At 44.9% G+C, this 23,943-nt stretch overlaps 1 protein-coding gene across 3 annotated transcripts in view; it reads left to right on the forward strand.

The window, feature by feature from the left end:
• The window catches only part of KCNJ4 (potassium inwardly rectifying channel subfamily J member 4), a 143,332-nt gene that overhangs the window by 91,410 nt on the left and 27,979 nt on the right, over positions 1–23,943 (forward strand). For 2 of the 3 annotated variants that reach the window (XM_069231324.1, XM_069231326.1), the window contains exon 2: positions 3,998–4,122. In XM_069231324.1, the coding sequence (XP_069087425.1) occupies positions 4,079–4,122 (44 nt within the window). In that variant the 5' untranslated portion in view covers positions 3,998–4,078. Of the gene's footprint in view, positions 1–2,304; positions 2,827–3,997; positions 4,123–23,943 lie in introns of those variants that run through there. The other variant, XM_069231325.1, reaches the window with a different exon arrangement.

The following is a 23,943-nucleotide window of genomic DNA, read 5'->3' on the forward strand; positions in this document are numbered from 1 at the left end:
TGTGAAAGTACTAGAATGTACCATATCTTTCAAGTAAATACATGGGAAAATGTGCTCTAAAACGCACAATTTGGCCCCATTTTTTGAAACCTATACTCAGTACAACCTGGCCCAAAAGCCCCTGGCAGAACTTTGACTTGAGGTGCAAATTTACTCTCAGCCACTTTCGTAGTTCACTAATTACCATTGTTTGCGACAGGCCTTCATTTCTATGTGCTTGAACGTTCACCAGCCAAACACCAACAGTTCACTTAGCAGTGCACCCTTTAAGGAGCTTTGCCCTAGACACAACCCACTACCTCTGCCTTTATAACCTCCTTTGGAATGCTGTGCTAAATGTTGGGGTGCACTATACAGCAGTAGACTTACTGTATGGTCTGTTCCTCAGATTTATAGATGTGCAGGAAAGAAATGTTGAATTAGGTGCGATAGCACCCTTACTAAGCATTTTTGGGATATTATTCGCATATGTGGGATTTTACCTCGTTTGATGGAATGGTAATGCTTCAGAAACGTAATAAAATGAGCATTTTTACCACGAAAGTGAACTTTCTCAAAAGAGGAACATTGAGTAGTATTCTGAATATTGAAAAATTTTCCTGATTAAAGGTGGCTATAGTAGCTAAATGTTACAGATATTTCAGGTATGATTGGTTTGGCTGATTGTTCACGTGGTGGACTAGGAGTGGCATGTAATCTAGAGAGGACCGAGGAAATTGGCATATGCTTGCGGAAATTTAGGCCAACAATTCCTTGATCTACATTTGGTGGTAATCCCTAAAATTGTAGAGGTGGTTCATGCATATTCTAGTCTTGATGATTTGATGTTTGCAGTGCAATATCAGCAACACAAAAGGATGATGGACGGAGTGCTGAACAATACAAACACTCACCCCCAGTCACAGATCTGGGTTTAATCCATTGTTCTTTTGCTCACCATGCCACCCCAGTTTGGACCCAGCCATATACAAATCAGTCTTGACCCTGTTCTCCATGGGAACAGTCCAGGCCAGGTCCTCCCTGGACCGGAAACAAGCATCCTGGGACCGTTTCAGGGTATAACCATCAATGAGCCCTCATACACTTGGATATATCTGGGTAACATCTGTGTACTTGTGCATGGTCATGCCAAACCAGCTGTCAAGATCTCCCCACAGCTCTGAATTACTTAATAATGCATGTGAACACGCTGACCGCTGGGAGGACTTTAAATGTGGCAGAATGGAAAAATATGTTTTGAAAAAACAAAGCCTAAAGATTTAAAGCATATCTGATGCAAGATCCGACCCGCCATTACCTTTCAGTGAATGTTAATATGGCTCCCTTGGTAGATGGTGTTAAAAAACACGTCTCTCCAGTCTTTGACGCAGATCTAAGATATGCACCATCCCTGGCTAGAGTTGTACATTGGGCAGAAACTGGTGCAGTGTCTTCTGTCAAGTTGGCATTGCTCCATGAACGAGCCTCATTGCAAGCCACAGTCGGTGTTTCGACTTGTCGGTTCCCAGGTATCTGGTTTGAAAACCATCTGCTATTAGTCCACTTTTAGATCTCATTGTTCCTGCCCATTTATCCGTGTAGGTGCCCTAAGTGGGTAACCAAGACAACATATAAAACAAATTCCCTGACGCCTAGTCCACGGTAAAGGCACGATTTCTCTAATTGTCTATTGTGAGTCTCTAGAAAATGAGGTGAAGGGTTTGACATTGACAGTGTAAGCGTGTGGGCTGCCTAATTAAGTGCATGACGCTAACACTGACGGTTTCGCTAATCAACACCAAAGTACATTTGTCCCTACATGAGTGCACACATATTGTACTTCTAATTCACCAAGTATTTGCCTTTTTGGGTAATGCAAGTAAGCCTTATTAATGTGATGCTTTTGAGCTAACTTTGGTTGTTTCGTTTGTGTCTTGGGTTTGTTCGTCACAACGACAGACGTTCGTGAGTGGCACACGTCGCTAAACGGAGGCGGAATGGCTGGTCGGGTAGTGTGTACCTGCCTCAAAGGAAGCTTGGGTTGCGGCAAATCTTCCCTATGTCAGGGTGCCTTAGAAACCAATTTAAAATCCTCGATATATGTCCTCGCGAGTGAAAGACGGTTTCTGTGTCAAGTGTGATTGGTCTCAGCCCCACTCCTACTATAGCTCCTTCCACCTCAGTTGAGACTTCTCAGCGCTCACCGTTGGCACAGTCGGTGGTACGGCAGACCGTCGGCCCCGCTATACCGTCTGTTCGCGAGGGGTGACTGCATAAAGCGAATTATGCAATTGAAACCCTCTGCTTCAACAGTTAAAAATAACCACAAATTACCCTTTTTAAAATGCAGGCAGATGTCTTCGGGGGAAGCTCTGGCGTGCTGCGCGCTCTTGTTTGAAAATGTGTTTTTTCAATTCTTTTTTTCTTGAATCTGAGTTATTTCTATTCCATGTTCTGTACGTTCTACTTTCTCCGCCGCATATAACTGTCCGCGGCGAAGCATCTTGAGCTGCTGAGACTTTACCTGTGGATCAAGTTCCGAGAGGTTCCCTCCCGCGGGTCAACGTCCGCCATTTTTGTTCGCCTTGTTTTGGTGGCCACGTTGTCTGGCGGTACTAGGCGGAGCTGTACACCCATTCCTCAGGTCGCAGGGTCAGTCTGGAATACGAGATGTGCGCTGTTTTCATTTGCCCCATGCTCTCTGAGGCCTTAGACGCTGACCACTCTATTTTGTGCTACATTTCTCCTTTTGTGACCTAATGCTGAAGGTTCTCTTTTCTGAAGAGGACCCCCTGTGAAACGCATTCAGGGAGAAGAAATGTCGTCACCGAGCGCTGTATCCTACTGGTAAAAAACCTTGGTTCTATTGTGGAGCGCATGCATGTTGACAGTGTTGTTGGAGGTAGATTTGCAGTGGGACGTTTTTTAATCGTTTGCGGTGTTTTGTGGTGGCTTCTCTTAATCAGTATAATCCCACTGATGCTATGATATCACTAATTTGATTTGTATGCATGTTGTCAGTCAGAGCTGTGTAACTGGTCACCTGACCATGTATTCCTGATACAGGCACTCAGTACAATTGGTTGTGTCAAATACCACAAGACTGATTATTCTTATGGGTGGCGTGGTCAACACCCAACCTTTCCAACCTAGACCCCCATTTGCAAATGTACCTTGTTGCCCCTTATTGAATTACAGGTGTATTCTAAAACAGCTGTTGTATCCGGCATGCTGTCTACCGTGCACATTCCATCCCTTGAAGGTGCTAACAGGCTTCTGGCAGGACACTTAACCTCCTCCAGGTAACACATCTGGACTGACACCACCATATGAGGCTGATCCTCTTCTTAAGGCCTGAAGGCGATACAAGCCTCAAGTGACAAAAGCAGTCCCACTGCTACCACTAGGTGCTGAAGGTGAGGGGGGTGGCACCACTTTCACAATCTGTATTTTGATCACAGCCACACAAAACCTTTGATTTTGAGCTTGAGCCCTACAAATACATCTCTTAAGTGACCATCTTTTCCCTCATTCTAATCCATGCGTGTGGGGAGGCTAACTCACTGAGCTACATATCGGTGATGGTTAACCACCAATGGTTTGAGGGCAGAAATACGCCATAGATATATTGACAAACACATTACTTGGGCCACTGTGCCTGGTGTGGCCAAATTATGTGGGTCCCCTAGCTCCAGCCACCCTGCTAAGGATGGCGACAGTCCACAGTCTGATTAGAATAACAGGCTGCAGAGTTTAGGTCTGCGACCTACAGACACATCCACAGATGCATTCCTTGATCAGCCCCTTCGCAAGAACCTAAATCCCACTTCTGATGCCATTTTGCCACTTCAGAATCACAGTCCTCAGTGGGTCATATGTGTGAGTCAAAGATAAAGGAGCCGCAGCTAATGCAGTACTAGGCGTGCGCCTAGTAGGATTGACCAACCCTGTCCCTCTTTGTAACTCTCATTGAAGTCTCATCTCAAATCTAGATACTAAGCAATCTTTTCTCCAACAGGGAGGACCCCAGCCAGGCCCCTCCTGGGCCCCAGTGAAGGACCGCCCTGCAGAGCTCTGAGTCCAGCCCCCACAACCGCACATGCAGATGATTAGAACAGCAATGGGGGCTGTCCGTGCCAACAGGTGAGTCTTGCATGTCTGATAGAAAATGTTTGTGTGCAACAACAAGTCGCCTCTGACTTTATATAAGAATTTTTTGTGATGGAGTTTTTTCTGACATAAAGCAGTTAAGAATGTCTTACCTCTTTCATAATATAATGCAATATTTAAGAATGGTGTGTCTTTGTTGTAATGTCATGAAGACGTAATGTTATTTATTTGCTGAAATGCCCCGTGTTCTTTGTCGGGATATAGTGCAGCCTTCTGTATTGTTGTATGCTGCAACCTTTGCCAAATTTCATTACAGATTTCAACAGCACTATGATACCATTGTGGTATGGCAGGAATTCATTTTTTAATTGCCCCAAACTGAGTTATTCAGTTCTACCACCCACATCTGCTTTACAATCCCAACCTGAAAAAACCCACACCAAACACTAAATATAGCAAAATTAGCCACTCTTTCTTTGCAGCCCAACGTAAAGGAATTTAGATACAAGTGAGAAACAAGCAGTGAAACATTCACTGCCAGTTTAACGCAAACTCCAAGCAGTTACCTTAAAGTTGTTCCTTTCTCTACCCATTTGATGCCTCAAAGAGATTGTTGGTAAGGGCACCTGTGACCTCTTTAGCAAAGCTGCCCAGTGCTGGATTATTACTGGCAGCTCCTGAGCAAATAGCGCCAGGTTCAGTCTTTTTTCCTGAGTGCCCCAACAGACCTTCTACGCGGCCTAGAGTCTTCCTCTCAAGTGCACTTTTGACCCCTCCCTCCCTTGCCCCCCACTCTCCCGATCTCTTACCATTGGCTGTCTGAAGCATCCGGTTCAGGGTTTACATCTAAACAGTTCTATTGGAGCTGTACTTCCTTGCGGCAGCGGTTAAACCGAAGCCTCTTGGGACGCCTGTTTATCCTCTGTCCCTACTTACCGGTTTCAGTCGTTTCAGCAACCATTGCGTAAAAAATATGCTTGCTATTTTCACCTTCCTTCATGAGTTTTAAATAATAATTTCATGTGCATTGCCTTAGTTGATTTCATATTAAATTCTATATATTTTTTCAAAGTAATACTCTTCATTTTCTGCTTTCTCTTACAAACCCCCGCAATTGTCTGATGCTTAATTTGCAGAAAAAACTAAAAAAAAAAAACTTTTTTTCTTAGAACGTTGCTGCCGAATGCCGGGGCTACAGAATACCAACACTGTCTAGATTTAATTTAACTTCACGTTTCTTTCTTTTACCACCAAGCAATTACTGCCTTTTTATCTCACTCTTGCGAGTTTTTTTTCATACCTCATTTCTATTTTTGTCTCTATTTTCCTATGTTACCCATTTTCCTTCTTTTTCCGTTTTCTGCCTTTGTCTCTTATGCTCTGGGTAAAAAAGCCTGATAATGAAAAATAAATACCGATCTCCAAAAATGATTGTCAGTGCCTACAACCTGCCAACCATTCTCCCCAGTTAAGCATGTGAGGAGCCCATATGACAAAATCCTATGCATTTTGATGACTAGTCTCTTTCTTCAGGGAGGATCTGTCAGAAATCTTTACAAGTTGGATCACATCTGTAAAATAAACCAAAAAAACGGTAATCTAGCATGTCATGTCCTCATCTTGTTCTTTTGTAGTATCTTTCGTAGGCCCCAGTTGTAATCGGTCATTGCTAAAACCAATTAGTGTGTCATTTTACAAAATATTATTGGCGTTGCCAATACTTTTTTTGTTTACTTAGGTGCAAGCTTTTACTTGAGCATCTGAAAATTGATACAGATGAAAATAAAGCAACCCTACTGAGATATGACGTGTAATACATTTGCTGACTATGAAATTGCCCATCATGCATTCCAATCGAGGCTCAAGAATACGCCTAAACAACCAACAGAAAAACGGTGATACCAGAATATGACAATGGACTGACCTAAGATGTGACTGACTGTGTTGTAGGAAAATGGTTGAAGATTCCAAGGCAAAAGAAGCCAGTGGCTGATGGAGACTGACCGAAAGCTGCTTGAAGTGAATATAGAATTCAATATGTTCACCTTGAATGGCACAAGTACCATACACGTCAAACATCAAAAGAAACATCACAGCTCCACTTGAAGTTCAGTCAAGTCAATATGTTAGTGGTCCTGTTGTCATCGCACTACAGTAGTAGTTTTAGGATATTAGAATATTATTCAGCTGCAGCATCAAGTCCGAGCAATTCTTTTACATCAAGTAAACCTCTAGGTAATTCCACCTATCAATGTCTCCAAAAACTTTCAGACATATTCAGCCCACTCCCATTATGTCAGTATATCAGGTAGTTTTATTATCCTACCTCTCCTGTTTATATTCATCACCACTGTTCTTCTGCCAGCGATAACTTGAAGGTTCTTTCCTAGTTGTACTTTCTCTTTCCATGCATGCCTCGCTTCAGTATCCAATCCCATCCATCTAAATCTTTCTTTTATCTCTATTATTCCCTGTCAATCATCTAATTTGCGAACGCAATAAATCTTTTGTCAAGATCATTTATATTATTAGTTGTTATTAGATTTCATCCAGAATCATGTTAATATTTCTCTTATTTTACTTTATTGTATTTTATTGTATGCATAGATGGGGAAATATACCATAATGAAAATCAGGTCTTAAGGGTTTAACAGGTTTACACTTTTGATTAAATCTGCCTTTGTCCATAAAGCCATCCATACCATGTCATGTTTTTTTCTTGTCAACGAACAAATATGTGGCAGGTTACTTTATTCACATGGTTACTGGTCTTAAGAAGTAATCATGGATATACTCTGGCCTGTAGATGGTGGCATCATGTTCCAGATTGTATTCCTAGTTCCAGAAGGGGTCTCTTTGCCATACATACACATGAATAGGTTATTGTGGCCTTTTGCCTTTTAAATTCATGCTGTCCAATCCTGTTCTACTGTTCTACACAGAGTAAAAGGGAGCCTGCAGGCATGCACACTTAGGAGCTAGACTTGGGGAAAAGGCCTGTTCCCTTTTTTACGCGATGAGCAGCAGCCCCTGAAACAAGTAGTTCCACTCCTAGAGTAAATTAATATCAGTGTGAGGTACAGTGTACACTCAATGCCCATGTAAACAGTTCCACTGGCAGATTTAGCAGCCATGGCATATTTCAGCAGGGACACTGGAACTTTACAGTCTACACATAGCTGAGCTGCCTTTCAGAGATGGTGGCAATTTTACTGGCATGTAATTTTGTGGCACAAAAACGTGAACAGAAAATGTACTTCATGCCACAATATTAATTATTCTGCTATAGGATTTATACAAAACATTGTTAATGGACTAGATGGTATCCCTAGCGACTGTTTCTTCCATGGCCCAAACATTTGTCTGATGTGATTCCAGTGCTTCTGCAGGGCACACAATATTCTGGTGGGCACTTCCATATATCTCTGCTGTAGACAAATAATCCTCCTATAATCCAGTCAGAGGCCTTTAAAAATTGAATATTTCATGACTACACCATTTATACAGAATACAAAAAGGCCACACAGTATAAAATAGGGAGACAATACTTACTATCCCTGTCACTTGTATCTGACCCTATCCAAGTTGTGCCAAGGTTAGGGTGGTTGTGGCATTCTAAACATTAGAGGCCTGTTCTACAGCATTAGATCTTTAATAATTTGCATGCTTGAATCATTCTGAATAATTTTTGGGCATCGAAGTAGGAGTCCTAAAGTACTTCACAATAGCAATAAAAGTATTATTATGCCAGGAAGTGTTGCACCTGGCCCTTTTTGCAGGGTCATCCCCAATCTTTTTGCCTCCTTTCTCCTAATTCTTCTGACCAGTTTTTGTTGGCTTTAGGACTCTGGGCAATTTGCCACTGCTAAACAGTGCTAAAGTGCATATGCACTCTGTGTGAATTGTACTGTTGATTGGTTTATCTATCATTGGCATATTTGATTTACTGGTAAGTCCCTGGTAAAGTGCACCAGAGGTGCCAAGGGCCTGTAAATCAAATGCTACTAGTGGGCCTGCAGCACTGATTGTGCCATCCACATTAGTAGCCCTGTAAACATGGCTCAGACCTGCCACTGCAGTGTCTGTGTTTGCAGTTTTAAACTGCCAATTCGACTTGTCAAGTGTACCCACTTGCCAGGCCTAAACCTCCCCTTTTATTACCTGTCAGGAACCCCTAAGGTAGGACCTATGTAGCCCCAGGGGCAGGGTGCAGTGTATGTTTAAGGTAGGACATATATTAGTGTGTTTTATATGTCCTAACTGAAATACTGCCAGATTTGGTTTTCAGTGTGCAAGGCCTATCTCTCTCATAGGTTAACATGAGGGCTGCCTTTAAATATCCTTAAAGCACAGATTCCCCTTGAGAGCAGATAAAAATGTGGAGTTTAGGGTCTCTGAATTCACAATTTAAAACTACATCTTTTTTTGAAGTTGGTTTTTGAATTGTCTGTTTGAAAATGCTACTTTTAGAAAGTAGGCATTTTCTTGCTTAAACCATTCTGTGACTCTGCCTGTTTGTGGATTGTCTGTCTGGGTCAGTTTGACAGTTGGGCTATTTTGCACCTCTAGACAGTGACACAAAGGGGGCGGGTGTAGCCTTCATATCCTGATGAGCCATCTGAGCTAGAGGGGAGGGAGGAGTTGTCATTCACAACTGAAAGGGCTGTGCCTGACCTCACACAATGCAGTCTCCGACCCCCTGGTGTGTGTCCAGGGCCTTACCTGGACAAGGAAGGATCTGTCTTTGCTTTGCCAACTTCAGAGGCAGAAAGGGGTATAAGAGGAAGACCCAAAACCCCAGACTTTTAGAATTTTTCTGGAATCAAGAGGAACCTCTGCCAAGGACACCACCAACACTGACACAGCAGCCCACAATTTCAGGCAATGGATCGACGACTGTGCCAACACTCTCACCCCGATCAAGAAACCTTCTAACAGACGCACCAACAAAAAGGCCTTCTGGTTCACCGCTGACCTCCGAGAATCCAAGCAAACATGCCGAAGACTCGAGAAAAAGTGGCGCCAAGAACAGACACCGGACAACCACACATCCTTCAAGAACGCCATCCACAGACAACACCAACTCATCCGAACCGCGAAAAGAAATATCTTCAAAGAATGCATCAACAACAATGCACACAGCTACAAGGAGCTCTTCAACATCGTGAAGGAACTCTCCAACCCAGGCACCAACATCAACGCCATCCCGCCATCACAAGACCTCTGCTACTCCCTAGCCAACTTCTTCTACCGCAAGATCGCAGACATCCATGACAGCTTCAATACCAGACCCCCCGTCAACCACCGAAATCACAGACTCACCGCCCCCCAGCCACACCAGCTTCCTGCTCTCCTGGACCCACGTCAACGACGACGACACCATCAAAACCATGAACACCATCCACTCCAGCTCACCATCCGACTCTTGCGCTCACCACATCTTCAACAAAGTGAGCTCCGTCATCGCACCCCAACTCCTGAAGACCATCAACAGTTCCTCTGAGACCGCCACCTTCCCGGAGAGCTGGAAACATGCCGATATCAACGCCCTCCTCAAGAAACCCAACGCGGACCCAATGGACCTCAAGAACTTCCAGCCCATCTCCCTGCTCCCCTTCCCGGCAGAAGTCATCGAGAGAATTGTCAACTAACAACTGACCTGCTTCCTCAAGGAGAACAACACTCTGGACCCGTTCCAATCTGGATTCCGCAGCAACCACAGCACCGAAACCGCCTTCATCGCCACCACCAACGATATCAGGACCATACTTGACAATGGCGAAGCCGCGGCCCTCATCCTCCTGGACCTCTCGGTCGTGTTCGACACCGTCTGCCACCACACCCTTTGCACATGGCTCAACGACGCAGGGATCCGCAACAGAGCCCTGGACTGGATCACAACCTTCCTCATCGGCAGAACCCAGAGAGTCCGCCTCCCCCATTTCGCTCTTAAGCCACCAAATTCATCTGCGGCATACCCGAGGGATCGTCCCTCTGCCCAACCCTCTTTAAAGTCTACATGGCCCCGCTCGCAAAAATCCTCTCCCTCACCAAGGACCCCGCCACCGCCAATACCAACCTCCATGAAGGAATGAAGGCCATTGCCAAATGGATGAAGAACAGCAGCCTGAAACTGAATTCTGACAAAACTGAGGTCCTCATCCTCGGCTCCATCCCCCCCACCTGGGACGACTCCTAATGGCCAGCCACACTGGGAACCGCACCAATACCCACCGACCACGCACACAACCTGGGATTCATCCTGGACTCATCACTATTAATGACCCAGCAAATCAACGCTGTCTCCTCCTCCTGCTTCAACACCATCCGCATGCTTCTGAAGATCTACAATTGGATCCCCACTGGAACCAGAAGGACGGTCACCCAAGCCTTAGTAAGGAGCAGACGGGACTACAGCAATGCCCTCTATGCAGGAACCACGGCCAAGCTCCAGAAAAGATTGCAACACATACAGAACGCCTCCACAAGCCTCATCCTGGGCATCCCCCGCCAAACCACATCACAGCCCACCTGACAGACCTGCACTGGCTGCCCGTCAACAAGAGAATCATGTTCAAACTCCTCACCCACGCTCACAAGACACTGCACAACACCAGACCAGAATCCCTCAACAGACGGCTCTCCTTCTACACCCGATCCGACAGCTTCGATCCGCTCACCTTGTCCTCACCACCGTCCCACGCATCCACAGAACGACCGCTGGTGGCAGACCGTTCTCCCACCTCACCGCCAAGACGTGGAATACTCTTTCCACCCACCTGTGAAAGACACAGGATCTATTTACCTTCAGGAGACACCTCAAGACGTGGCTGTTTGAGGAGTACCAGCCCCCCCAGCGCCTTAAGACCCTCACGGGTGAGTAGTGCGCTTTACAAATGCTTTAATAAGAATAAGAAGAGCTGAAGAGCTGGAGGAGGATACTGTCCCTTTGCTGTGCTGCTTTGCTGGACTTGCCTGCAGTTGCTGCTTCTGCCTGAAAAGCGTGCAAAGGGTGAACTTTGCTGTGTGTCCTGCTTGAGAAAGTTCTCCAAGGGCTTGGAGTAGAGCTTGCCTCCTGTTGGAAGTCTCAGGGACACCAAAGACTTCAGTTTCCTTGACCTGCAGCACTGGGAACTGTGTGTTTTGTGCTATTCAAGAGGAGAAACCACTGCGACGCTGCCAACGACACCACTGGCCTGCACCGTGACCTGCCAATGCCGCACAGAGTTGCGTTGCCCGCTTCGCTCCACGACCCTGGTCTCACTGACGGCGTCATCAGAGTACTTCACCGAGCCGTTGCTCGCACTGTGACCTGTGGGCCCCGCACTCCGGCATTGCCTGCTCACACTGCAGCCTGGGCATCCCCGACGTCACCGCTCCTGCTGACACCGGTGCTGCTGCCTGCACTGTGGCCTGTGGACACCGCTCATGAGGTACATGAAGCACCGTCCCGTCGCACACTGCAGCCCCGGTCCACCGACGCCAGCATCATCAACTCCAATGTCGTCACCAAGCAACCTGCCTGCTCCGTGGCCTGTGGACACCGCTCGTCAGGGTCATGAAGCACTGTCCTGTCCCGCACCACTGGCTTGGGATTACCGACGACAGGGCTTCAGCAACGACAACGCCTCAGCCTGCACTGTGACCTGGTGACACCGCACTTCACACCACCCCTCTTCACACTGCAGCCCTGATGCCATCCACGCCAGCACTCCTGACTTCATCAGCCCGGAGTTCGATCCGCACGAGTGTGACTTCAAGGGCCGACGACTCCCACACCGACTCCGGCACCGACACCGCAACGCCAGCGACACAGCTCTTCGGAGCTCACCGCAAGGATCACGACACCCTGCAAATCCAAGGTACTGTTGCGGGTGTTCCTGACACCGTAGCTGCTCCGCAACGCCGCGGCGGGCCTGAACCGTTGGTTTTGTTGATCACGACGCTGTGATAGCCCCAGGTGGAGCTATCGACTTCAAGGAACTGTATTTTTAAGATAAAGCTTACAATATTCATATCTTTAGCACTGTATGTTGGATTCTTATTGTTTTGGTCTTGTTTTACACAGATAAATATTGGCTATTTTTCCTAAACTGGTGTGGTGTCCTTTTGTAGTGTTTTCACTTATTGCTGTGTATTATGTGCAAATGCTTTACACATTGCTTTTGAGATAAGCCTGACTGCTCATGCCAAGCTACCAAGGGAGTGAGCAGGGGTTATCTGAGCGGGTATCTCCCTTATCCTGACTAGAGTCAGGGTCCCTACTTGGACAGGGTGCAAACCAACTGCCAACTAGAGACCCCATTTCTAACAGGAAGGTTTTACAGAATAATTTTTGTTTAGTAGCACATTCACCTTAATAAAACACACAAACCTCAGCAAGTGAGTTCAGTGTGCTCTGGACGCCAGTCCCTTAGAGGACAACATATCTGTGAGGTCTGTGGCAATTTGTATGTGAAGGGAGTTCTTTAGTAGATTTACCATACTTTTGAGACAAGATACTACCCTAAAACGTCTCCCCCTTTTCCCTGGAAGTTAATCAGAGCCTCTAGTAGCCTATTCAGCTGGGGAGTTTTGGGGATTGAAGTCCAAGAGAAACTCTGCTTTCTTTTAGTGGCTCAATCTTCAAAAGAGAAGAAGTAATTGTTCGAGGCCTTGTGCTTAATGGAGTGTTTAAAAAGAGTATGGCCAGGCAAGATATGTATGTCCTTCTTTCATTTAATCCATTAGGCAAGAGATTGCAAGAATCAGAAAACCCTAATTAAAGTTTCTAACAAAGGGAAGTTGACAGAGGGCCTCAGTCCACCTCTATTGAGTGTTCTGGTAAATGTTAAAAAAGCAGGACAGACTTCAAGAACAATCATAGTTCTGAAAGACAGTTCTGTGGATTTCATGACAAAACAACCATAGGCACAAATCGTCCAAGACATATTTGTCAGTGATGGCATTATCTTTAACCTGCTGAGTGACCCAATCATCCTCAGCTGGAACCATGGAGAGAGCATACGTGATCGTTTTGGTGGCAGCTTACTATCCCTCCCACAATTCTGCCTCTCTTTGTACTGCACCACCTGACTGCAAAGTGAGAAGGATAATCGCCTTTAGGAAGCAGGTCAGTACTATGGCTGCAACCTCAATCAAATCTGCAAGGTTTCTGGCCATACTGTAATACATGATAGACCATGTTGTGAACAAAGCCTCATTTGTACCACATTGTTCAGACAGGAAAGAAGAAACCAAGGACATTTGCAAGAGGGGAAGGCGCACCTCTTTGTCTTCCATCGATTAAGTCCTGCAAATGGCAAGTACTGGCTTTGAAGTGATGTCATGGTGGGCAGACCTGCCTCGCTAAGGTTGTCTGACCTTTTCCTGCTTGCAGTGCAAAATGGAGTGCAGAATATACTCTTTGTTGAAGAAACGAGGTTGGGCACCCAATTGAGGTTTTGATGATGCACTACAACCTATCAAGACCAACACTAAGATTTTAAGCTCCATGGGTGTCCTCCAATTTCAATATTAGCCGTTTTTTGTGGTGCATGACTTTGCAACAAGCCATCATCCTGTGAAGGCTACCAATCCTGCCAGCCTCCACCGCAACACCAATCCTACAACCACAAGTCTTTTTATCATCAGCACATTCCAGATCTCATCAGGTGTCCTGCCTGTGACAGAGTATCCCATCCACCAAGCTCTAGCTTATGCCCCCAGTTATTTAAATATAACCGCGGTCCTCCAGCATTGATATCTTTCTTAGAATCACATGCTGCCCTTCTCCCACCCCAATTCAGAAGCTCGACTTGAGGTTAACCTTTCACACATATGAGCAGTGATGGCTTGTAAGGGCGTCGACTTCAGAGTACGTTTATCTCAATGGCTCCTGTTTAGATGTTTTCCATTTAGGTGGCTGTACAACTAAACAAACACTATTTTAAGTCATTAAGGCAGCACTCTTTACTACTATTATAAAGACTTTGGCACTCCGAACTCAAGGACAGGAACTGTTTTAAGTATGAGATTCCATGAAAGATACCATTGTTGGAGAATTATAGCCTAGGGTAAGTAGTGTGTTTCTTATGCCGTCCCTTGTTGCAATATGACGCAGTGTTGTTTGATGTCACACTTTTGATGCGGTTGTATGCAGTTATTCCTGACGTATTGGAATATTCTGTGACATCAAATTTTTGTTGAAATATGACAGCGTTCTCTGATCCCACACTGCTGCAATCGAACCAGAGCCTACATATTTCCCACACAGCATATAGTCCCTTCTGCAGTTGAACAGAGAGCTAGCTATTCAGCTAAGTTTGCTTTGTCGTGTGACTTAGCAAGGACAACATCATGGAGGGCATTATTCATTTAATGACGCCGGGGGCATATGGAGGAAGCAGGCTGCTCTTGCAGTGAACTACAAGGGATGATGGTCTCGTAATGCAGCGGACACTGGTGCTGGTAGCTAGGAGGGGTCGGATGTCTTTGTGGAGGTGTGATGGGACCAATGCTGTTGTAGTTGTGGCTGCAGTACTGTAATGTCAGAACGGGTGGTGACTTTAAAATGGCATTTGGTATCGGTAGGTCCAACTACTTCCTTTAAACTCATGGAATATCCAAGCTGGCAGATCACTGAACTGGGTGCCCAGCGCCAACTAGATTAAAACAGGCCGCATGTGCAGCCCAGCAGACTTGTACCCTGCTACTTTCAGTGCCCCTGTTCTTCTCTCCAAGGAGTCTTTGTGCCTCGCTCTCACGTTGACTGGTACCCAAAACTCTCAAGTTTCCAGGTCCATGTGTGAGTAGCTCATGCAGTCCAGGTTTATTCGTCGTGTACTAGGACTTGTCGTCCTGGTTTTATAAGAGGATAAATAGGACTATAAATGCCAGATTTGGAAAAAAACCGATACTGGATGAGCTACTCAAGCAAGGGAAATGTGAAAGTTCTGGATACCATCTGGAAATATTTCATTTTGTTCTTAAATATTTACCTTCCTGCAAACACAGTATTTTCCTTTGGGCCTTTTTCTTCCTCGTGGTTGGTAGATATTGTAGTGTTTTATGCCCTTCTAAACTGCTGCAGTAGAGTCTAGTTTTCCTTTGGACTTTTCTACACCCCCAAGGGGTTTCAGTCCTTGTTGACATGAGGTGCTCTGCGCCATCTATTCTTGGAATTTTTTCAAGAGCCCATGGGTCTTTTCCAGCAGGACCTTCTACCAGTCGTGCTCTTCTGGGACATGTTATCGGCCTTGCAAGAGGTGCGTTACATGGTCTAACCCATAGTTCATTTATTTATTTAGCAATGTATATACCACAAGGTAGACCTAATGGGTGTTAGAGCACTTTACATAAGAACAGTTACAAAAACAAAGGCACTACTTTATAACTTTACATGTTTCCAACGTGATTTGCAATTGAGAACATTTGATTTTCCAAGGTAGTTTTTTCTAGATTACCAAGTCCCAAATCTACAGCATTAGAACAGACCGAACTATAGTCTACCCTTTTGTTAGGTAGGAACACCCATCGCCAAGGAGCCACCTGTTGATGTTGGAGGGCCGGGTCTTCATACAAGAGTTTGGAGCCACTCATGCAGGAGTTAATTGGTTTATTTCATTTTAGGCCCATTGTTTACTGCAACAGTAGGTAGGTCCTGTCAGGGCTCCATCCTCGTTCTAACTGTCCATGTTTCCTGTCTTCCACTGCAGGTCACACGTCAGCATCCCATGATCATTCACTCTCACTATTCCAGACGCCAATGCAGACATACACAGAATGGGAACACACAGGATACTACCTACCTCCCTTTTTTACAAACAACAACTCAAATAGCAGCTATTCCCTTAATAAACAGTCGTTTATACTTACTCGGTCTCCAACACGCCTAGCTTGCACATTCACCCAACAATAACCTGTTAAACGCCTCAATACCCACACGGACAAACAAAGACAACAGATAGCAGTCACAGGAACTCTGTGATGGCTCAAAGCAAGAGGTTGCCCACACCTCATGTCAAATCAACAAACAAGACAGCACTAGGTTTTGAATACCATTGCACAGTAGCCCAAATTGTGTGACTTTTGCAACCTCCTGAAACATAAGGCCTTACCACCACATGTCAGCACACCTACAATGGCACTATACAACATTTAAACATGCAAGACATGTAGTCGCAGATGCCCAGTCACTCGACAACCCAGGCATGGAACCCACTGCCTTCCTTAGGCAAAGGATTTCCCCATTGTCCCTAAATCTACAAACTTAAGGCACAAACCAAATCAAAAATGAAAAGTATACCCATATATCACCTCAAAATTCCTTTGACAAGAACATAAAACCTGTCATCCCAACTACATTTATATAAAATGTCCCCACAAATTAAAAAATAGTAAGGTACACAGCAAAACAAACTCTCACACCTTCGCCATATTCCACATGCAACAGACACATTGCTTAAGGGCAACACATTGACCCCACACACTCACACACATACATATAGCCCAATAATCCAACACACCCTGCACCCAGTCACACTAGCTTAATAAATCAACATGCACACGTGCCAGATGCAAGAAAGCACTTACCTGCACTTTGTACCATATCTTCTTAAAAATGCACCAGAAAAGTCTAGACACCTTCAGAACAGAATAATGCCAGTCTCCAGTAGATTCATACTCACAAAATATTGGCACACTTAAGCACAAGAGCAGTCCAGAAATACAACCATTGAAACCAGATCACATCCGCAAGTAATTAAGTACTCACCTACAACACACAAGAGCTACATCAAAAACTACCATTCAAACACAACACTGACTGACTCCATTGTAAGCAAACTTAATACAATGTAGCACAAGACAATCACAAAGGTACTCAGTATTCTGTACCACACTCCTGCCAATTCTTCTCATTTGTACAGAAAAACAACTGGTACCAAATAACATTCAGGTGAACCTTGTGACTATCACTTACAATGCCATACGTTATTACAGTTCCTTGGATTTTCACTGCATGGAGTATTTCCTCTTGGTTCCCCCACATCAAACTCATGTGGTACTCCTCAATGCAACTTCTCACAACAGGGTCCTAAACAATCTCCAATTTGATTTTCAATACCATGTGGTAATCATCACACACAACCTCTAACAACAGGATGATATTACTCTTCCTTATCTTCATATACCATGAGGTACTTCCCCATCCAACCTTTAGTGATAGGGTACTGCTGTTTCCCTAGTTCACACCAACACACACACACAAGTGTACTACACCTATATGCCTCATGACAGAGTACTACTCTTCCCCACATATGCAACAGTTGGATACGGACAACCACCATGTGTCTACACAACATGCAGATAGGCAGTACACGTTTTGCAGGGCTCAGGATAGCAGCATCTTCCCCCCCTTATCAGTGCCAACCCTCACACTAAACCAAAGAATATTATCCCACAGCTCTGGAGAGTGAGGACTTGCTGCGCCAAAATTGATCCAGAACACCTCTCAGCCTGATGCCCCTCCTCCTGAAATAACGTCCACAGATATTTCTGGGAAGAGGTGATCTTCTATAATTAGGTCACTCTGGCGCATAACCTTGGAATAGCAGCATGGCAGAATCTGCCAGGAGTTCCCTCAAGAGCGGAGGCATCCAGCAAATCTGACCACTCTGGAGATGGCCATGAACACTCCTCAGCATCTGATGAAGGAAAGGCGGCTCAATGAGAAATGCATACTTGCTGTTCCACAGGAAAGCGCCCCCTTGAGGATAACGGCCATCAAGAGGGTGACAGGTGGGCAGTCGGGGGACCAGTGATCTGGTTGTATCCGGGAGATAGGCGATCGCCTGTGTAGAGGAACCTTAAAGGCAGTGGGTGCTCTAGAAAGGTGTTGGTGGCAGAACTTCTCATAGGAGTTCCTACGTATAGGCCTACACCATTTTGATTAAGACAGCATAACTGTCAACCAGTTGACTGTAGAATGAGGGTGAAGACAAAAGAATAAGGGACTGATCCCATTAAAGTGATTAGAGAAATACTTTGGAACTGTTTGCAAGGAGGGTGACCTTATAGAAGTCTTCAGCTGCATGTTGCTTTTTAGGAGTGTGTACCTTATATAAAAGAGGGTGACATCTGATAAATGAGGGCGATCTGACAGGAATGGTAATACCTAGTGTGGTCTATTATTTTTCCTGGGGTGATGCACCAGACAGGGCCTTGTGAGGTCCACCACTGTGTTAGTTTAGGGTGTCTCCTTGGATTCCTCTTTTATTTTTGTCAGCACCGCACTAAACCTGTCCTCAGGGTGTTCTCTTGAGTCAATGCAGTGCCTTTTTCAGGGGTTTAAATTCCAAAGACGCCCAGGCACTGTGATCCTCAAAGTTGTTCCATATCTCACCAGTCTTTACTTGTTTTGTATTTGATGACTGGTTTGGGGGTATTTTGTGGAACATGTGCATTCACACATCTCAAGACCTTTAAAGGGCTTTGTCATGGAGCCTTCAGAAATTCTAGTTGCTCTCTATGGCCCTCTCGTTACTTCTGGTGTCTTCTGACCCAAATGCTATTGCCAGGTGGGGCTCTTCAGTACCCAGTACTGTGGGCCGCCTCTGAATCCACGTGTGGAGCTCTGAGCTGGCCCAAACCTCCACTGCTTCTTGTTGGTGTAACCCTTGCAGTGCTGTCTTGAAGGATTTGCTTGGAAAGCCTTTCAACACTTATTGGGCACATCAGCCAGGCACACCTTGTAGATCTCTGCACACCTGTGCTCAAGTACAGTTTGCTGTAAATGGAGCTTCTCCTCTTTGGCCACATTGGAGTTCTGGTGCCCAGGATTGAGTGGATAATCTGCCTTCATGCCTCATAATCTGTAGTATTTCCCTTTAGAGTCTCCTCTCATCTCTCCTGTCCTGCCTTCTGGCCTACCCCAAGACAACTTGGGGTATTTACTATGAAGAAGGGTTTTTGTCCATGTGCCTGATTTGGGGTTTTCTTGTACCAGTACTCAGGGTAGCCTCAACCTGGGTTCCACATCCTGGCTCTACGGCTCTACTGTTGCAGCTTCTTGGTGTCATTTTTCTGGGCTATCTTTCCCTGTCCTATGGTGTCCTTATGGGTCTGCATTACACCACGGCAGATGCTTTGTTTATCCTTGGACCCTCTGCTATAGTGAGATTAGATACTTACTGAGCATTCTGGGAGTCAGTGCTGCAGAGCTGCACCCCTTCTGCATTGCAAGGAAGACACTGCTTTAGGCCTTCTAATTATTGTACTGTATTGCATTGTAGTTACAGTTATCTAGCACTTCATACCATTATATTATTGAGGCACAAGAGCCTGCAGCTGGGTAGTGTGTTTCTCGGTGGAAATGCTCAGATGGGTGTGTCTGCGATGGTCATGTTTCTTGGTAATAGTGTTTCTAGGTTGTGAGTGAGAATTAGAATTGTGCTCTTATGCTGCACCTTGGAACATAGTGAAGTGGAAAGAGTGTCAATTAAACATACTTTCCCTACTGTCTGTTTGGAAAGAAAGTGCTTTGGCTGGGATTACTTCAGTGCCTCATATTAAATGACCTTAGAGCAGCCTTGGTTTTGGTGTCATACCCCAGACCATTCAACAGTTATTTCAGGCCCTTTTCCAAGGGAGCATCAAACCTGGGTTAATAGGTGTTAGAAGACCCTGCCAGTTCCCCTCTGCCTCGCCTTCTGGCCTCCTTATAGGTGTGCCTTCAATGTAGGGTTATCTTGGGACACTCAGCTCTCCTTGTGGTGGGCTTCGCCCTCTGTCAACCTGGAGTTTGACACCCAGGTATGTAGGCATTGCTAGATTTATTGAGATTCTTCCATTTGAGGAGCTCCTTCAGATCTTTTTAATGGCGTGCTGGACCTAAGTGACCTGATAACCTTCCCTTTTGATTCCTTGGTGCTTATTAGTGAAACGCCATCAGCTGTCACTCTCTTGGAGTCCTGGTCAGCATCCTGCCCTAAAACATGGAGCCTCCGCCCATGGGACCTCTTGATGGGCTTTTCTGGGTTGGTGCAGTGTGGGAGCATAAAGTGTGAACAACTTGAGCAAGCCTTCAGATCATTCTGTTTTAAAGGCTTCCATCTTTGCTGCTTCCAGGAGGGGTCTATCAGCTACTAGCCAAAAATTTGTACCACTTATGTTTCCAATGAAAAGCTTCTATTGATCTTTTCCACATAAAATTTACCTTCCCAGACATGGTCTAGAAGCAACTGATGCCATCTCCGCGGTATTTACACCTCCGTTGGTTGGCTTATGATAGGTCTATTGTTTTTTATGCCTTTGTACTGTGGCTAATTACAAAAAACAACACCCCTAGGCAAAAAACGAAAGAAACTTTCAACATACATACACACCATTACCCTTCAGTTATCTCAAAAACAATTTATTACAAATTATCACATAAATACCCTTGTTTAAATACAATTCATACCCCCATCCTATCATACAAAAAAGAGAAAAAACTGTGTAAAAGATATAAAGTGCTTGTGTGCTTATAGTAAAGAAGGAGAAATTATCCCTCAAACGATTCCAGAGATAATTCTTAAAAATATATACACTTAAAAGAAGAAAAATCCTGTTGGTTAAACCTTTCACCACATTTAAATCATCATATTATTTCTTCAAAAAAATAGAATCCTATCCCCTGTTCTAAATTCTCTCCAAAAACGATCCATCCAATCCAGGCATGAGCAATATCGTCGACGTTTCGAGCCCCTCACGCTCCTGGGCCAGATAACTGCTCCATAAGGGTCTTCATCAGGACTAATAGATAGGGGAGCCCAAATAAGACCACGCAAGATACAATCTCCTTCTTCATCAAAACATCCTCACGGAATCCATCAATCTCCATTCATTTAAGGCCCACTCATTTCCGTAATTTAAAGGTATCCATAATCCTTCCCTAAACTCTTTAAGGAACACCACTTCTGCTCCAATTGCACACCCTTTCCTTCAAAACAAACGATTCCTTCGAATTCAATTTACTCACTTTTTCAAGGATGTTTTGATGAAGAAGGAGATTGTATCTTGCGTGGTCTTATCAATTGTTTTTGAGATAACTGAAGGGTAATGGTGTGTATGTATGTTGAAAGTTTCTTTAGTTTTTTGCCTAGGGGTGTTGTTTTTTTGTAATTAGAATGACCCAAACCCCTTCGGGGCGAATTAGGGTTACCCTCTGTGATTGGTAAAAATGTGTACTGTAGCTAGCAGTTGTCCAGGACCAGTCACATACCAGGCACAGGTCGGCACAAAACCTCATTCATGTCCTACTGCAACTGCCTCTGGGTTCTGGTTCAGTGTATACTGCTAGTTACTCTCTTTTGTTAGTGGCTGACAGAAGTAGATCCTACGAAGAAGCTTACAAAAAGCCATTCATGTCCCCAAGAAGGAAGTCTTCATGCCTGCATTTTCAGGTCCTCCAGAACTGTGCAAACATGAAACATTCTTTCCATGTACCCAAGAGACCAAGACTCCAACGTCTAATGATGAAGTGTGTCTTGTTCAAATGAACAATCCATTTATAGAGTTATGAGAATATTTTTACAGGTGATTGTAGTCACTGGCTGTGAGTGCCCCATTGTAACCGCCTTCCCAGCAGCATAACCTGGTTTTAGACTGTCATGTGGCTGTCAGTGGCTCCATCGTATACTTCTCTAGATGGTCTCCTAGTAATTACCTCTTTGGGTTCTGTCCTGCTGACCAAATTTCCCACTCCTTTGTGGGAAACTTTTGGCTGACATGCAACGAGTCCTCTGCAAGAGACTGGCCTGTGGGACTTTCATGAATTAGATGGCTAGGAATGGCATTGCCTGTTTCGGAACAGAGAACTTTTCTACTTCAGATATTTCTGTTCTTAACAGGGTGATATAGTTAAAAAGGGTTTTGGAGTTTTGAAAGGCCTGCATCATTGACCTGATTCTTAATGATAGAATGAGTTCTGTCCCACTTAGGCATTTCTTCTACTGCTCATCTTTACCACCAGGCCAATCCAAGTTCTTAACTGTTGGAGATTCATAAGGTCTTTTCAGGTTGCTGCCTTCTAATCCAGTCTCCTAGGGTGGAGCACGAGTGCCCCCGCACCAGGGGTATTACGCAGGCCCCTGTAGTCCCTGTGGTGCAGGGGGACACCCAACCTTTTAGGAGCCCCCCAACCCTTTAGGGGAGTTGTCCTATCCAGCCCAAGGCCAATTAATATCTGTGAGATATTCTGCGGGGTGGGGACGGTTGCGGATATTCACACTCTACAAGGGAAAGGCATAATTCTGTGGTACACCACTGCTCTGTACTGGATTAGTCTGCTAGGTAAGTTACAGTATGTCTGCAACTTTTTGACTTCAACAAAAGCAGCAATCATGTGTCCTCGCTAAGGGCACCCATGTAATACACTGAGACATCATAGTGTGGTTCTAGGTTTAAGAGGGGTACCAAAAGTGCACCCTTCCTTTTGATAGTGACTACTGTCTTTTCACTGAGGGGAGAGACTCTAGAAGTGATAGCAGCATTTAATTATAATTGATGTGATAAGTCATTTTTTCTCTGTTCTATCTATGGCACCCCACTGTCAGGGGGCGGGGGAAACAAGAGGAAAACTGGGCTGTCTACTCATATATAATACACATAACAATGAGTAAATGAGACACTGCAGGGAGACTAGGGCTAGAATCTGGGGAACATGTTTCACATCCTGGCAACCCTAAAGAACCTGGCTGTTTTTGTCATCTGCGTAAGACCACTCTACTTCTGAACTTCTACCAAACTGGGAGGCATTGTAAAAAATCAAAAGGTATGGCCTCACACACCCTGACTGATACGCTTCATCATCTCTGTTGTCTTCATGAAAGAGATTCCTGCTGCTTTTTCCTGTTCAAAGATCTGGGTAGTCTACCTCAGCCAGGATTCTTCACTCCATCTGTGAGTGTGCAGAGAGTGCACAATCACTCTGCATGTTTGATTTAAATAAGCATGGAGTGTTTGTGTGTTGTGCATGGCTGTATAGCGACATGAACCAATTTTGAAACTACTCTAGGTGGACGGCTGACAAAGTGGAAACTGAAGACCTCTCCTGCTTCTGTGGGATTGTTTCACGTTGCTTTGTCAAGGCACACCCACTCCACCTCATCTTCCTGCTTTTACTTGAAATCAAAAGGCTATGGCTTGGACAGCTTGTGTGAAACACACCAAGACTCCAAAACTAGACATACCCGAAAACAGAGAGAAACTCTTGGAATTTACATTTGTGTCTTCCAATAAGAAATAAATACTGGGTAGAAACGAGGGTCAGTGTGCTAGGATAATCTCGACCAAGGAAGGAGGCAGCTGCAGGTGACAGTGCTATATACTGAGCTCCAGATCTGGAGTTTCTGAATGCCAGCTCACTTCACCAGTTGGGGAGATGAAGATGAAGTCCTGCTTCAATTGTTGTTTGTAAAGATCCTTGAAGGAAATGGTACACTAGCTGAGTTAAAAAGAGTACTGGAGGTATCTCTGCAATACAATGCTACTTAAAAAAAGGAAGCCACAACCCAGCATGCTGGGTAAGAGAAGATGTGTAGGAAGACTAGAAGCCTACAGAATAACAAGCACTGTGTGGAGACCTGGAGAATAATCAGCCTCCTCAAAAGTGGTCAGCTATTTTGTCCACGATCCCACAGTGGCTGACTTCAGCACAAATACCATACACTGCTCCTTTTTCACCTGGCAGCTAGGCTGATGACTACATTAGGCAGGCTGCTCCCTCAGGCTCCCCACCAATCTTTTGTACCCAGCAGGCATCTCATCCTTAGACACCTATTCCTTATGGACATGTGAAACACAACATCACTCTGCATCTGTTCCTGGTTCTTG

This window comes from Pleurodeles waltl, chromosome 4_2 (assembly GCF_031143425.1).
Source record: "Pleurodeles waltl isolate 20211129_DDA chromosome 4_2, aPleWal1.hap1.20221129, whole genome shotgun sequence".
Taxonomy (NCBI): Eukaryota; Metazoa; Chordata; class Amphibia; order Caudata; family Salamandridae; genus Pleurodeles; species Pleurodeles waltl.